At 32.2% G+C, this 17,852-nt stretch overlaps 1 protein-coding gene and 1 long non-coding RNA gene across 4 annotated transcripts in view; both read right to left on the bottom strand.

Annotated features, from left to right (window-relative positions):
* Positions 1–17,852, bottom strand: part of LOC127718988 (low-density lipoprotein receptor-like) — an 82,227-nt gene that overhangs the window by 62,322 nt on the left and 2,053 nt on the right. Inside the window, exons 3-8 of one of the 3 annotated variants that reach the window (XR_007990076.1) lie at positions 16,733–16,907; positions 14,562–14,777; positions 13,761–13,879; positions 11,228–11,488; positions 9,283–9,956; positions 7,972–8,500 (exon numbers count right to left, since the gene is read on the bottom strand). Coding sequence is in view for 1 of the 3 variants with exons in the window: in XM_052225069.1 (XP_052081029.1) it covers positions 16,733–16,907 (175 nt within the window). In the remaining 2 variants the exon portion in view is untranslated. Of the gene's footprint in view, positions 1–7,971; positions 8,501–9,282; positions 11,489–13,760; positions 13,880–14,561; positions 14,778–16,732; positions 16,908–17,852 lie in introns of those variants that run through there. The other 2 variants (XR_007990078.1, XM_052225069.1) reach the window with 2 other exon arrangements.
* Positions 617–1,643, bottom strand: LOC127719014 (uncharacterized). The gene is made up of 3 exons (XR_007990099.1): positions 1,477–1,643; positions 1,341–1,408; positions 617–1,220 (listed from the first exon to the last, which is right to left on the bottom strand). It is a non-coding gene; the product is annotated as an uncharacterized LOC127719014 (long non-coding RNA).

Below are 17,852 nucleotides of genomic sequence, written 5' to 3'. Positions count from 1 at the left end.
AATAGATATTCATAAATTCCTACTAATATTATCGCTACCCTTGTATAAACTGTTTAATAGCATTTTTACAATAATAAAGAAAAACGTTAAAAGGTTATTTCTGATTTGCCGTTATTTCAATCTGCTATAAGGGACATCGAACCGACGGAATTATGTGACCCAGTTTTTTGGTGGGGTTCGTGTTGCTTAGTCTTTGAATAGTTTTATATGTTGTGTTTTGTGTATTTTTGTTTGTCTGTTTGTCTTTTTCTTTTCTAGCCATGGAGTTGTCAGTTTATTTTCGATTTATGAGTTTGAATGTCCTTCTGGTATCTTTCGCCCCTCTTAAAGTGTACCAGGATTGATTGAGTGACATACAGATCGGTGGGAGGTATTTTTAGGGGATCCTGACACCATAACACATGCACAAGGTGTCTTATTTGACAAGGACAACCTTAAAACAGCATTGTCTGACTAATACATGGTCAAACAATATTATGTTTTACTACGCTTTTCAATACGACGTTAATTAACAAAAAAATAATACTTTCGTGCTTTAATATCCCTTTACATGAATGTGATAACATTTGGTTTGTTATAAAAGTGACATTAAACGTGTTATCGCATGTACTCCCTTCACTGTAGCTATATCTTAGCAGACCTTAACGTTATTCCTGTTTGAAGCTTTACTTTGTGTTTACATCGTTTTGTGATGTTTTAGTCTACGGATTGAGGAAATTATGGTTTCAGCGAACACACTTAAGGAATATTAAAGTTGCAAAATTGTCCACCTCACCAAATCGGAACAAAAACAAATCCTGTTTTCAAGCTTTACTGACAAGGATCTGATAACGCTCCGTTTTAGTTTTTGTCCAGGTAATGTTTACATCAGCCAATGAAATTTCAGCCTTCAAATTTTTGAAGGTGTGTATTTATCCGACAAAACCGTAGAATCATGAAAGATTTTTAAAACGGAGAGTAGAAAGGAGCGTTTTTAAATCCTTGTTAGCAAAGCTTGGACACATGATCTGTATATTAATCAAATTACATAAAAACACAAATGTCCGATACATGTTACTGTAATGAATTAGATGAGTAAATAAACTTGACTAGCGCGGTGTCATTGTGGTGTCCGATACATGTTACTGTAATGAATTAGATGAGTAAATAAACCTGACTAGCGCGGTGTCATTGTGGTGTCCGATACATGTTACTGTAATGAATTAGATGAGTAAATAAACCTGACTAGCGCGGTGTCTTTGTGGTGTCCGATACATGTTACTGTAATGAATTAGATGAGTAAATAAACTTGACTAGCGCGGTGTCCTTGTGATGTCCGATACATGCTACTGTAAATAAACTTGACTAGCGCGGTGTCATTGTGGTGTCCGATACATGTTACTGTAATGAATTAGATGAGTAAATAAACCTGACTAGCGCGGTGTCCTTGTGGTGTCCGATACATGCTACTGAAATGAATTAGATGAGTAAATAAACTTGACTAGCGCGGTGTCCTTGTCGTGTCCGATACATGTTACTGTAATGAATTAGATGAGTAAATAAACTTGACTAGCGCGGTGTCCTTGTGGTGTCCGATACATGTTACTGTAATGAATTAGATGAGTAAATAAACCTGACTAGCGCGGTGTCCTTGTGGTGTCCGATACATGCTACTGAAATATATTAGATGAGTAAATATACCTGACTGGCGCGGTGTCTTTGTGATTTATTGTAAGCCTCTAGAACGGGAGGTCGTGGGTTTTAATTCAAACCGGATCAAAACAAATTCTTTAAAATTCATTATTGTGCTTCTACGTTGAGCGTTAAAGAATAAGAGCAAAACATAGTCGGATATAAGTCAGTATAATACGTCATGTAGGGTATCTGTCTTCTTGCAGACTGTTACCATTCGTTCCGTTGGTTGATAAAGTTCAACGTTTGTATTTTCACTGTTACTGACTTCCTCGTTTTGAGATATACTTGGAGTTTGGTTATTGTTCTTATACTTTTTTCCCTTGAGAACTAACACCTAAATAAATATTGATCGGTCTGGAAGAATGCAGGTTTAACATTCACATTACAGTAACAGTTTATCCTTTAAAATTTGCCGTTAATCGTTTCTCGTGATCTTGCTAGTTCCTGGAGCTTGATACGAATTAAATATTTAAACTAACTAAATCATCAAAAGTAGTCTTTTTTCTGTTTAATCTTATGTTCTAAAAAAGACACTAAATTAATGAACGATTGAACAAACAATACGAAAATAACATGTTAAGCAAGGACATGATTTGTTATCGTAAACTTTATATAAAACTTTGAAAATGTGCAACCTTAATGAGTCTTCCGCATTGGTGGAAGATTTATTGCTTTTCATAGAAAAAAAATCATCGTAATACTTCCGTTTACATTTTCGTTTTGTATTTGTTTTGTTTGAATCAAGAAAGAAAGATTTCAAAACGATTACAGAACCCTAATGACGTCCAAGGTCAATCAGTGTAAAACCGTATTGAGTAAATATTTGTTGTTTTTTTTGTGTATCATTACCACAGGGAAGTAAATGTCTCCCTAGCAACTATTTATTTTGATATGCATCTTTTGCAGTTATTTTGAATAATCGTTTGTCTGCTTTCTTTTTTTGTTTTTTTTAGATTTGACTGCATAATATTTCCTTTTGATTACATGAAATATGTTTGTTGTTGTCATTCTAATTTTATTTGAATGTATACAATTTATTTCATTCTTTTATGAAATAGCAGACAGTGTGTTGGATGGCGTGATACTCAATTGGCTGCGTCCATAGTTTCATCGTTGCAGACACTTGTTATCAATTGTTGAATAAAGTAGTGTTTTACACTAGTAATTTTCTGGGGCCCTTTATAGCTTGCTGTTCTTTGTGAGACAATGCTCCGTGTTGAAGGCCGTACCTTGACCTATAATGGTTTACTTTTATAAATTGTAACTTGGATGGAGAGTTGTCTCATTGCACTCATACCACATCTTCCTATATCTAAAAAAAAGACCTTTGGAAAGAAAATTTCACATCCCTGGATATGATATGGTAGTGATAACTGCATATAAACAAATTTCGCCACTTTGTCACCAATGACTCTTTACGTGACAACATTCAAGTATGCAATCAAAATTGAACATAAAAAAACAAATATTACAAGAACCCTTCTTGTTCATTATTCACTATTTAAGAATGTGTTATAAAACAATAAGAAATTTATTCATGGGGGCTTGAATATATGGATTGAAACAATCCAGGACGCTGACGATCAACTGACATATCAATATATTCATATTTTACCACGGGTGTGATCAAAAATCGTTTGAAGAATGCCATATTGAAATTCTATATAACACAATCTTGGGAAAACAAGCGATTCAAAAATAGCTCATTAAGAAAGATAGACAGAGGACAAACTGACAAAAGCTGGAAAGAAAAAAGTAAAAAACCACGAAACAGTCAAACACATAAATGACACCTTTTGTGTTGATAATGTAAGATTAAGAGATCGTAACCCTATGTGCGAGATATGACATGGCGAATGATAGTAAAGTCACCCCCTTTCTCAAACACTAATCCAACAGAGTTATGAGGAAGATCGGCTGATCAGAATAGTCGTCTTACCTGTACGTTTGCTTGTTGTGCATGTCTGACTGAGTGTAGATTTGATTTTTGACTTTAGGGATAGCCATGCATGTCAGGAGACGCTTAGTTTGTCGACTTACCTTCATTTGTCTTCTTAATCAATTTCTGAGATTTAAAACATCGGAAAACTTTTGTTACCTTTATTTACAGTCATGTGCTTTTAGATAATCGTAAACATTTTTATAATTAACTCTTTGCTAATGGGACGACCATTTGATATTTTGGTGGGGGCAAGGAGAATTTGTTTTGGATGTTTTTTTTTTATTTTTGTAAACTATAAGGACAGATTATTTATTTTCTGCACTGTTGAAGCATGATTTTTTTCATTTTCAGTAAAACAAGGGACTGATTATTTATTTTCAAAATTATGTATTAAAATCAGTCGGATCAAGAACCAATCCAATATATCTTATTATAATCCTTTATAATGAATTCCATTTTCTATGTACATGTATCTAGAGTTATCTAGAATTGATTTACTCAATATATGATAATAATTTTAAGAAATATTAAGAATTGTTCGAATTTGATGTTTTACTTGGGGATACTATATTAAAATTGATTTCCTCAATGTATGATAATAATTTTTTTTATTATGGAATACTTTTTTCAGCATTTATTTGTGTACTTTTAAAGAAATTCATACGTACTTAAACATTAAATAGTGTGTTTATTCTAAGAAAAGAATCACAGAGCTGATTATATGTTCCTGATTATATAAAAGGTGTTTCTGTTAAGGTCGTAATGACCTAGGTCTATCCTCATGAGGTATCCTGGCCATATGTTTTCCTTTTTGTAATATTAAGAATTGTTCGAATTTGATTTTTACGTATGGGGATACTAAAAGTCATAATGTGTAGTTTCAAATATCAAATTCCTAGTGGCGTAGCAAGGCCTTTTATAATTGTATGCCCGAACATCGGCGAGGGGTCCGAAGGCCCTTAGTAGCCCCAGGGCAGAGGACCTCCGGGTAGGGGGCGAAAACACCGGACGCTCACGCGTTATTGTGAAAATGATACCATTTCTGTCATTCAAAATTCATCAATAACAACATACTTGGTTGGTTGAGAACAAATCTTGACTACATAAGAGATGATTTCAGCTTACCGGTTGTGAACTTTCTATTTCTATGTAGCAATAGATCAGTAGAACCTGCATATGGAATATATATCTTCCTGTTGATACGATATTTCAGAACGTGCATTTCCCATTATGACTTCCTTGAATGAGGTCGCTACTTACAAGGAAGCTGTCAAACTAAGAGTTTCAAGTGGAGAAGTTGAAAGCATTTCTTCGAAAATTTTAAGTTGGTTGACTGTCTCACAGATGACGACGGGCATGGTTCATTGTTGTAACCACAATTCCGTCCTCTTTTCTTCGATCTCGACCTACCGAAATGGACTTATCACCGAGTTTTTACATACATTTGCAATACGACACATGTGGAACAGGATATGCTTACCCTTCTGGAGCACCTGAGATCAGCCCGATTTAAGGCGGGGTTTGAATCGCTTAGTCTTTAGTATTCTATGTTGTCTTTTATGTACTGTTGTTTGTCTTTTCGTCATGTTTCGTCTTTTTGTTTTCAACCTATGAGTTTGAATACTGGTATTTTTTGCCTCTCTTTTAAAGTTTGTTTTAGGTTTTTTTCAAGTTGATTTCCTTGTGTTGATTTGGAATCTAATCGTCCTTTGTTTTAGAGAAAAATGTCCAAATCAGTTACTTTAGAATATGTTTAAAAAGGAGATGTTGGGTAAACCAATCAATCGACAAAAAAAAATCAAAACTTTATGAAAATAGTTTAAAAAGCAAGTTCTATTGATTGTTTTAACATCCTATAATTTTCACACCTTTTTACCGGAAAATTTCGTTAATGGACGCATGCAATAATTAATTTTCATAGATGGTCAGGTGTAAAATAAAAATGCAAGCCACACATATTGTATCCAAGCAGATACTAAATTGCTTTAAACAATACTAATCTGAGTAGACAATTCACAGTAGATTCAAAGTTTGACAGAAAATGAACAAATATATAATACGATACCATTTGATTAAAAAATAAATTTCGTCACTGGTATCTTCATTTACGAGTCATCAAAGAAAGCATTACAATTGCTCGTGTGCTTTAAACAATTCCTTTAATTTATTTGGATCAAAATATTTTCCCCTCCGAAATTGATGTGCACACCCGGGCGTTTTGACGTAAACGTAGCAACGCGCCTGTCTTCTGTCCTCCAAAAATGAGTTGGATGGGGTAATTTTCAAGTTTTTTTACATAACTATCTTCAAAGGTGAAAGATTTGAAAAAAAATCTAATTTTATACATTAAAATATATAGAAAACCCACTGATAACTTTCAATATCTTGAACGAACATCAGCCCACCCTACGTCAGTATTCACAGGCTTCATAACTGGAGAAATTATTCGCCTAACTAGGTCTTGCAACAACTGAAAAGACCTCTATAAAGAAGATCAACTTTTTAAGTCTAAACTTCTTGAAAGAGAACATTGCAAAAATGAGGTCGACAATATTATAACAAAAACAAGAGAAAAAGAAAGAACAAATTTTTTTAAATCTTATTAAAAAAAAAACAAAAAAGGCTCCACCACTCGTTTTTTGCAACAAGATTTAATCTGGTATTTAAAGGAATCGACAGAGTTATATGAAACAAAACAGAAAAGCAAAAATATTATTTCCGAAACCTCCGATTATTGCATACAGCAGGCATAAAAATCTAAAAGAGTATCTAAGACATTCAAAAATAAAAAAGGATATATTAAGATAATTTCCAACAAAAAATAAAATTATGCATAACAAAATAACAGAAAAATATTTAATCAAAGAAATATAAAGAAAGAAAGAAAGAAAGAAAGAAAACAACGAATGTATAAACAGATGTCGTACAATTCTTAATATTACAAAAAGGAAAACATATGGTCAGGACCTAGGCCTAGGTCCATACGACATTAACCGAAAAACATTTTAAATAAAAAGGAACGCAGACTCAGCTCTGTGATTCTTTTCTAAGAATACACACACTTTTACAATTACAAGCACGTATGAATTTCTTTAACAGTGCAAAAATAAATGCTGAAAAAGATATTCCATAACAAAAAATTATCATCATACATTGAGTAAACCAATTCTATATAGCTCTAGATACATGTACATAGAAAATGGAATTATTACAAAGGATTATAATAAGATATACTGGATTGGTCCTGGACCCGACTGACTTTAATATAATTCGATGAGATGAAATACATTATTTACAATTTAATTCAAAACTGTATATAATGCATACGTACAAAAAAACCAATACAGGTTAAAATGGGAAAAGGTATAAAAGTTTGGTTAATGTTCGTAAGACAATATACCGTAAGCGAAATGAAACCCATGTTCAGACATTTCAAAAAAAATAATATCTATTTATGGTGTAGTTTATATTTTATTAAATTTTGGGAAGTTTTTTCCCGAAAAAATACGACTAAAGAAGAATTTTTGTAGAATCTGGTGCCATCTCATACTTTAAAAAATGCATTTATAAAATGGTTTAAAAGACCTGCTGAGATATTTATTTTCAATACATAGTAGCTCAGGGTTTTTTTTCAAATTACCACAGAACGAACCATATATTTTTGTCATTATTAAGGCGGCGTAATATATTTTTAAAATCCTCCTGCCCCAACCCCTACCCTACCCCCCCCCCCCCCCCCCCCCGAATATCAAATGGTCGTCCCCTAACATAGTGTTACATTTTATGTTTCAGAATATTAACATAATAACATTAACGTACCAATTTGTTTTGCACCAGGTACGAATTTCGACAATAAATGTCCCTTCAGTGAAGCCAGACACCAAGATATTTGAAAATCCAAAGCTTATTAAAAAGATGAAGAGCTATAATTCAAAAAGTATAGCCAAAGCCGGGTTAGGAATCTGAGCTTTGCATGAGGGAGATACGTTCGTTATTTTAAAATAATTTCTAACATGCAATTACCCAAAAAAAGCATTAAATTCCTGAAAATATTCTGAAAAATAAATTTTGTGACATAAATTGGTTGAATCAATCTTTACTAAACACATTCGCAATAATCGATCAGTTATGGGTTAAAAATACTGGCGCATTTGTACAACTACATGAAACATAGTTGACATATTTGCCATGTGTACCTTTAGCAAATCTAAAATGTTTACAGAAGATGAGCAAAATAGTATGATCACACCTACTGTTTGATTAAAATGACTATTTTTGTCTTCAAATAAGAACAACTAGAAACAAAAATGTGCATGCATTTTTGCAGTACGTTTTGGTGAAGAATTTAACAAGTGTGAACTTTATCTGTTATTATTAACAAAATAAAATAAAATTACCACTGTTTATTTAAACAAATGTATTGACATGCAATCACACTACATACGCAAATGCAATATACGTTAGTATTATAAAAAAAGGCAACAGTAGTATACCGCTGTTCGAAATTCATAAATCGATTTGAAAAAAAAACAAATTCGGGTTACAAACTAAAACTGAGGGAAACACATCAAAAATAAGAGGAGAACTACAATAGAACAGAACACAACATTAAAATGTAACACACACAGAAACGAACTATAATATAACAATGGCCGTTTTCCTGACTTGGTACAGAACATTTTAAGAAAACAATGGTGGGTTGAACCTGGTTTTGTGGCTAGCCAAACCTCGCACTTTTATGGCAATGTTAAATATAACACTAAAATGACAATATAAAAGTTCTGCTTCAAAGATGACATATCATAAAGTCAAAGTGAGTGGTGGCTGATAAAATATTATTCTTCAGGTTGTGTTATAAAAATTTTAATAGACATCCGTCCTGATCTACAATATATAAAATAAACAATTAAATAAGATATAGTGCACATTTGCAAAGTTTGGACGTACATTTTGTGTCGAAAGAAATGTTCTAGGTTGATGTGATGTTACTGGAATTTAAAATTAAAAACATTTTCATTATTATTCAGGTAGAGAAAGAAACAAAAACAATGAAGGAATAGTAAACGATCGTCAAAAATGTCATACATCGAGAACAAAGTCTCATCTACTTCAAAACGTGCAGAAAATTGCGGTATGGGCTTTGCTCATTTGTTGAAGGCCATACGGTGACCTATAGTTGTTCATTTCTGTGTCATTTGGTCTCTTGTGGAGAGTTGTCTCATTGGCAATCATACCACATCTTCTTTTTTATAGAAATAGACCCATTTAAACATTACTATGATTACAATACTGAGAAATACAAGTAAATTATTGACTCATATATTTTGATATACTATGTTTCTAGTATATTTTAGAGTATTGAAGGCAAACTGGTATAAAGACATAGAATTTGGTATATAATACTGTAAATCATACCTCTAACGTAAACATTGATACATGTACACTTTTGACCACTGTCTTTTTTAATTTGAGTACATTTTCAAATAACAAATGCTTTTCTGTTTGTTTGATTTGGGTACGACATTTGTCATGTTAATAGCTTCGGAAACTTAACATTGTATATTAATACTTGATATATTTTTCTGACGTCAGTCAGTTGTTCTAATAATATGTATTGAGCAGGAATAAACTGTAAGATTGAAAGAAAATGATATTCTACATTTTACCTAAATAATGTCTCCCCAATAACTAACCAATTCTGCAGTAATTTCCGATACCACTCAGCTACGGCCACACAATTATTGCAGAAGTACTTTATCATACTTTCACAAACTCTAAACGAAAACTTAAACAAAATAAATTGTTATAACACGCATCATGTTATTGATATCAGTGTTTTATCCTTGGTTTTGTTTCTTGTTTATTAGAGGACTGTTCTATTAAATGCTGTGAAGCTACGGGGGCAGCTTGTGGAGCAGGATATGTTAACCTTTCCAGATCATCTTATATATATACAAGACGATTCTATGAGGTTTATGTTGTCAGTCGGTTTTTTTTTTTTTTTTTTTTTTTTTTGCTATGATTTTGCAAGTCTACTGACGAGTGTCGAGCTTTCCTGTTTGTGTTTATAATATACTATCACATGCATTCACTTTGTTTTTTGCAGTATCTAAATATTTCAGATACATTTATTAATGAACAGTTGCAATTTTGATCTACATCAAGGAACTTCCCTACAGTTGTGCATGTGCTCATTGAGTCATATCGTAAAGTGATGCTATAAATAAATCTTCTAATATAACAATAATTGAAAGAAACACATGCCAATATATCTTGAATATTTTAGAAAAAATCTTACCCACTATGTACTGTCGTTTAAAGTAACAGCTGGCTAGTAATACTACCGACAGACACGGTATGAAACAGATAAGAGCTTAATGTATACTTGAAACTGAGAACAATTCAACATTTGAGTATATATGCATTTAAAATTCAAATACTAGTATACAAACGTAAACGTTATTTACAGTCATTGGTAACTTTATAAATATTTAAAAATACTCACATTTAAAGACCAAGCAAGCTTGAGTATATCAATTTTTTAATATAAGTAACGCTTAAGATTAAAATTAATATCTTGTTAGACATATGAAACATATTTTCGTTACAACTATAAAACAGTAAAAGAAATGATAAAATAGAACGATATAGTAATGCATGTTATAAATCTACGAACTACACCATGTACACGACAGTATATAAAATTATGCAACATTATGAAGCTGTTAAATATCATGTGAATTCTACAGATTAACCATCACAAAATAGCAATGCCAGAAAGGACCTCGTATTAAGGACCCTGATAGATATTGAATAACGAGTTTAGTGTATATTTTGGTTGAAAATGTTTGTAATTATCAAGTGGTTGGTGTTAATAAATAAATAAAACATCTGCAAAGAAAAGCAAGCAACTAGCAATCACATAACATATTATAACACTGATATATAAATAAAAGAAAAAAGATGCAAATAAACATTGAAATGTATCATAATTATCATAATAAATACAAAACAACATGTACAAACAACAATAAAACTGTCTTTTATAAGTTACTCTTCCGTAACAAAAACATAATCAAAAAGAACATGATAAGTTAATATAATGTTTGTCATTTAATAGCTGTAAGTTACTTAAATGCACGGTGCAATTCATCTATTACATTAATTGAGTTAGAAATACTTACCGTAAATATGTTATCCAAAACAGAAATTGCGATCATTTTGGAATGCAATCAAAATATAAATCGCGCATATAACGTGGTGTTCCAATCGGATCTTTGACTGATTCTGTTTCTGTTTAATTCATTCAAAAATGTTATAGAATAAAAACAATTCAGAGCCTGGCATTTTGTACAGACACTTTTGCAATATTGAGACCTTTATGATCCCGATTAAAGTTGCCGTTTGGTTGTTGTCTCATTGGCGTATATCAAATGTCTCCTTTTACTCGTAGAAGCAAGATTTTTCACTACATTTAAGAATCTATTGGTTGTTTATGTGGTTAAACTTCCTATTGTTTTGACTTTGGTCGTGATAACTGTTATGCTCTTTGGACGTGCGCTTGACTTACTACGTATATGTATATGCTTTTTGTATCAGGTATACACTTACCCTTTTCCTTGTAAAATAGTACACCGTAAATCATCTCTATATCAGAATATATGACATTTGCTTTAGTTCTTGGTGATAATGTGACCAGTAGAATTCGTTTGCCATTTGCACAGAATATGTCGCTATTGTGTACGTGTATCCCTAAGTTTGCATTTGTTTCGTTTGTGCTGACAACTTTGACAACGTTAGTTCCATTAAAATTGGAAGATTTCACATCACCACTCTTTCTTTCAAGCCAAAACAGTCTATCACCATTATAATCTGGAATAAAATTTGAAACCGGGCATTGCATACATTCAGAATGCATTTATAAATAAAGATCCTTTATTTGATTATCTTGTCATTATTTGTTATAAAATTTACAAATGCAATATTTGTATTATACATTTTCTAAGGAAGTAAGCCTTAAAATTGAGAATGGAAATGGGGAATGTGTCAAAGAGACAACAATCCGACCATAGAACAGACAACAACAGAAGGTCACCAACAGGTCTTCAATGCAGCGAGAAATTCCCGCACCCGGAGTCGTCCTTCAGCTGGCCCCTAAACAAATATATATTCTAGTTCAGTGATAATGAACGCCATACTAAACTCCAAATTGTACACAAGAAACTAAAATTAAAAATAATACAAGACTGACAAAGGCTAGAGGCTCCTGACTTGGGACAGGCGCAAAAATGCGGCGGGGTTAAACATGTTTATGACATCTCAACCCTCCCCCTATACCTCTAGCCAATGTAGAAAAGTAAACGCATAACAATACGCACATTAAAATTCAGTTCAAGAGAAGTCCTTAGCATTGATGTTTCTTTTTCATTTCTATTTTTCTAAAGTGCAATCCAAAATAGATTATATTTGTCTATTTTGGAATGTTTTTATTTATCTTTTCGTGTTTATATATTTGCCAATGGGACATTCAAACTCATAACTTAAGTCGAAAATAAACTGACAACGCCATGGCAAAAAAAAATTTAACAAACCAAAAGAAAATAATAGTAACGAAAACATAACATAGAAGATTAAAGACTGAGTGACAGGAACCTCACCAAAATCTGGGAGTGATCTCAGGTGCTCTGGAATGGTAACCATATTCGGCTACTAGAATTTTTTTTTTTTTTTTTTTTTCACAGATTAATAAAGCAATTGTGAAACAAATCAAACTTATTTAATGTTTTAGTGGACAAGCTGAAAATTGTATTAGTGTATAAACCTTTTTTTCAAATCCCGAAAAGCAAACTTAAAACATTAACTATAACACCTTTGCAGATAAGCTATTGTGAATCTTGTCATTATCCCTGTATCATGTGAATAATCCCGGATTTTTTTGGTTCAGGAGAATATTTATTTAACACATATAAGGACGAGTCAAGTGACAAACAATTAATTATTCTAACTGAATAGGAAATGTTAGTTCGACTAACGCACGCTATATATTGTGAATATAAATAAGAAGATGTGGTAAGAGTGCCAATGAGACAAACAGGAAAACCAACGGTCTAATCTATATAAAAAAAACGAGAAACGAGAAACACTGAAAAACAGGCTCCTGACTTAGGAAAGGTGTATAAATATGCAACAGGTTTAAACGTTTTAACAGACGCTAACCTTCACCCTAAATAGGATAGTAGATCCAATAGTCATGGGCATTTGACAAAGTCCAAGAAAAAAAAACGAATCAAAAGCAACTTTTTACCGTTAATAAGAAATTCGTATATTCCAAGACTGTATTTTAGACAAAGTATAGTATAGTTAGTGTACCAAGGTAATATATGCAGTGGTAAATTGAGTTCATATTCATGACGAGATCATGTTATTGTGAAATGAATAATATACAATGTTTTGTACTAGACTAACACGCTGAGTTCTATTGTATATCGAAATAATTTATGAAGTTGCACTCCACAGGAAGACGCTTCACCTTTTTGGTCACTTTGTTATTGCTTCTGCAAATCGAAGAAACGACACATACTCAAGTTAGATATAAAAGAGAATGCGAATTTAAAAGTACAAAATAAAAGAAGTTCAGTCAAAATATGTTGTATAAAATATAGGCATGTTTTATAATCTATTGAGACAACTACCCAAAGTTATCCAACAAACGTGAACGTACGCATTTATATTAGTCACCAATGGTCTGAATTATGTACAAGACAATAATCCAAACATGAATTTAGCAAACAACTGAATTACAGTCCCTGACGACTTGGGACAGGCATGTAGAGAATGAGGCGGGGTTTTTATCATTTTTTTCCTTATAATACTGTTATATGCCGTGCAAATATATCATGTTTAAAAATTCAGCTTAAAACAAACTACTCTCAGTTATTGCTAACAACTCGTCCCTCTGGTATAAAATCCTATCACCCTGCACCAAAAATATCTCCAATCTCAACGTTGACAGCATGAATGTATTATTATCAAAAGTTTTGAATAGGTTTGTATGACCATGCATTGTTCATAATGTGGTCATTTGTGGATAAAATTTTAACAATTATTTTTACAAATTAATTATGTAATATTCTGGATAATATACCTATACTCAAACCAGTGACTTGTTCTGTAGAAACATTAAATACTGGCTGAGTTTCTGTTCCATTTAATCTTGATCGTCTTATTGGAGTATTTGTAGGATATATACTGTAATACAGCCATCTGCATATAAAATGACAAAAACAATGCAAAAATACATTATAAATAATGTTATTAGTCTAATATTTCCTTTAAGAAGTGTAAAACTATATGTCCTATTCCAAAGGTATTAAATTTTTGCTCTTTTATTCGCGTTAAGGTGTGTGCTAATAAATGGTTTGGGTTATACTGTCGACAAAGTAAACAGAACGAAAATTTATACGCTATAAGTTAATCAAATAGTACACTTACGTATAGCTTCCGATGTAGTAATGATGTGTTCCTAGGCTATAAGTTATCTTATTTGCATTTTTTGTTTCAAATACCATCTTAATTGCTTGTTTATTTAATCGCTTGCTTCATGGGTTGTTTCCAAGATATTTCTTTTTCCTTTGATAATTATATTGATAAACTCTTTATGTTGATATGTTGCGATTAGATATGATAGCGAAGTACAATTGCATGAAAAACGAAGAAGTCATTGGATGATTTCAAATGAATATAGTGATGTTATATTATGTGCTATGCATGTAGAGATTGGTATGCAGAAAATTATAACTGATTTAACAAAGCTTTGTTACACCTATTCCAAAACATATCTTAATTTATTAAGGATGTGCACAAAATTCAGTTAGTAACCAGCTTTGTTTTGGTTTTCATGGGTTCTATTCAATCCTAAGTTGCTGATAGCTAAATAATTACAAACCTGTTCCGATAATCCAACGTTAGAGCATATAGCTGACCATTTTGAAGTATTGATATATTATTTGACCCATCGAAATTACATCGCTTAAGCTCTGCTGGCGCCATTCGTTCTGTCCAATATACATGATTGCCTACTGGATCAATAGCGACACCTATTGGCCTTCTTGCCTGGGTCACTGTTTCTGTCATGTAAACTTGTTCTGATGGATAACGAAATCTTGAAAAACAATTAGGAATAAATCCATTATATATATTTTTTTTTTTATATAGATAGATATAAGAGGATGTGGTATGTATATTAATTATATACAATTGAATTAGTCATTTTATAGAGAGATGCAATGTATCATCAAACATAGAAGTAGAAAATATATACGGATAAATGAAGAATAACATTGTGATCGATGACTTGGTTCATACATTTATCAATTTAAGAACAAAGAATCAACACTTTTTCAACTGTTAGCGTTGCACTTTTCAAAATTAAGTTTCGAGAACAGGTCATTGGGTAATTTGAATTTCTTCTTGACGGTAAACGCCTACAGCACTTTTGTCGAACAATTTTAATCAGACTGGTGTTTGTTTGTTTTACCCCCTCTTTTTATTACGAGAAAAAAGTGTGGACAAAAAAACATAGGTACGATATCCCTTTTGTCTTAGATGAGATGAACACATTCTTACTGATTTTGTACTAATTTCACTCTTTTAGCTTTTTTGTATTTTTTTAGTGTCCAAAATTGTTTTATCTGCTTGGTCATATAGCTCTTCAAATGTTTTGGTCTTTATACATTCTTGGCTTTCAAATATTAGACTTTGAGCGTTCCTGATGAAGGTAAATCCAGGAAAACGCTTCGGAACAGAAAATTCATAGCGTGTTGTTTTAATTTTTATGTTTATAGTACAGAGACGAAATATCCAGTTATTATTCTTTGGTTAAAATTCAAAAGGAACATATGACAGACCTTAGATTTCTCAGAATTTCCTTCTTGGTTAGTGTCGTTGGGATATTTGTTGAGTCATCAGGTGAATTAGCAATACTTTACTAATTTATTAACCCGTTTATGTATATGTGGTTTAAGCACAAACAATATGCTGTTTGGGGCCTTATATGCAGGGATATAATAGATATAAGAAGATGTGGTATGAACGCCAATGAGACAACTCTCCATCCAAGTCAAGATTTATAAAAGTAAACCTTTATAGGTCAAAGTACGGTCTTCAATACGGAGCCTTGGCTCACACCAAACAGAAAGCTATAAAGGGCCCCAAAAATTACTAGTGTAAAAACATTCAAACGGGAAAACCAACGGTCTAATCTATATAAAAAACGAGAAACGAGAAACACTTATGAACCACATCAACAAACGAACTACTGAACATCAGATTCTTGACTTAGGACAATTGCAAACAATTGCAGCGGGTTTAAACGATTTAATGGTACCAAACTTTCATCCTTATCTGAAACAAAAGTGTAACATCACAACATAGAAAGATATAAGCATTCATGTGCATGGATGATGACAAGTTCTTTGCAATATTTGGGTCATTACAGTTAGGAGTAGCATGTGTGTTTGTAGACCAAACATGTGTTTTGTATTTTTACTTGAATCAACAACCTCAAGGTCTAAACCATTCGGGAAGAGTATTATATTTCTCATAAGCCCATTACCTGTAAAAATCCTCGACTGAAACCATCTGTTTGGGGACGGCCATATACTTTTTTGGTGGAGGGCCGGAACGATTTTTGGTAGATTGACTATTGTCAAATGTTGCTACCCTTGCTTGTATTATTAAAAATATTCATTTTTCAATTATTTCAAGGCCAGGATATTCATTTCCAAAATCCTCTAGCTCCTTACCCCTCAGAAAATCAAATGTCGTCCTCTGAACAACCACTAGAGGTAGGAAAAACATTTTGAAAAAATTGCAATATAAAAGGCAGCAACACTAACAAAAGAAAGTTAACGATGTAACGATGTGTTCGTATTCGTTAAACATTTGATAATATAAAAAGAAAAATAATAGCTATTATTGACAGAACAAGTAGCGTAAAACCATTGCCAATTGAAAGCAATAATTTAATAAGTTAAATGCACAAAAGAGTTATCTCAATCTATTTGTGTCATGTGAACCATGTTTGCTATTTCCTTATACAAAACACATACAATGTACCTCAATATATCGTTTTTGTCAGCTCTTGGAAAATATATGTATTCGTTGTTAGAGTCATAATCAAAACAATGTATGTGACTCTGTTGGTCGATTAAGATTTCTGATACGTTTCCAGTGTTCATGTTGAATTCTTTAATTTTACCATAAATTGAAAATATGATCTTGTTTTGAAGACCTGAAAAGTAAATTTACAGAAATTTAAGGATTTGTTCACAATACCTTTTTCAGTACAATACTTCCTATTTTCTTTTTTCTTGTCTATAACACAAGTATGGCATCATTTGTTCCTTTATCAACACTTGGCTATGGACAATCAATGTTAGATAGTAAACGATTTAAAGTTAAAAGGAAACAGAAACACGGTGTCATATAATATGACCATTGATTCATTGTATCAAAATAAAAACCCGTCATATGAACTTAAGTTCGATACAAAAATGCCTCAGGTGTTTTAGTCCCGAACGGATTCTTTATTTTTATTTCAGCAGCATTTGTTACTAATTTCTGAGTTTTAAGCAGCAGATCATCATCATCTATATGCACTAAACAATAAATTAGAAATTTTGATTGCATTGAAAAACTGTGTTAAGTTTTTGATATACATGTTTGTTTTTATAGCACAGTGGACTGTGGCGCTGCACGCAGTTTAGGGGTCGTTGCCATATTGTCAAAATTGAATTGTAGGTTTATCAACGTCAATAAATGCAAGCGTCTAATCAATATAATTGAATAAAGCGTAAAACAAGAAAGGAACTTCGTTTATATCTGGGTTTTTACTTTTTCTACCGACAGTGTATATTGTACGAGGGGTTGAAATCGTTTTAGTCTAATTATTTGAGGTCTATAATAATTCCAAAACAAAAAACGTTTGAAAGTTTATGATTATGTTCATAATGGCTAAAAAATTTTTTATCCTGATATATTTCGTTAAAATTTCGGTTCGAACAACTTTTTTGTAAACCTAATATAGGGTAACTGTTTTATAGATTTTCAATTGCCATAATGAACACCTAGTTTCTTCGACCGTTGTCTTGAAAGCAAGCAAGGATGACAATTTCACAATTGGTACTAAGTTGGGACATTACTCAAAAGAGTGCATTCAGCATATGCATGTTGTATT

This window comes from Mytilus californianus, unplaced genomic scaffold, assembly GCF_021869535.1.
Source record: "Mytilus californianus isolate M0D057914Y unplaced genomic scaffold, xbMytCali1.0.p SCAF_10, whole genome shotgun sequence".
NCBI lineage: Eukaryota > Metazoa > Mollusca > Bivalvia > Mytilida > Mytilidae > Mytilus > Mytilus californianus.
The sequence above is the reverse complement of the archived record's forward strand: the minus strand, read 5'-3'. Positions and strand labels throughout refer to the sequence as shown.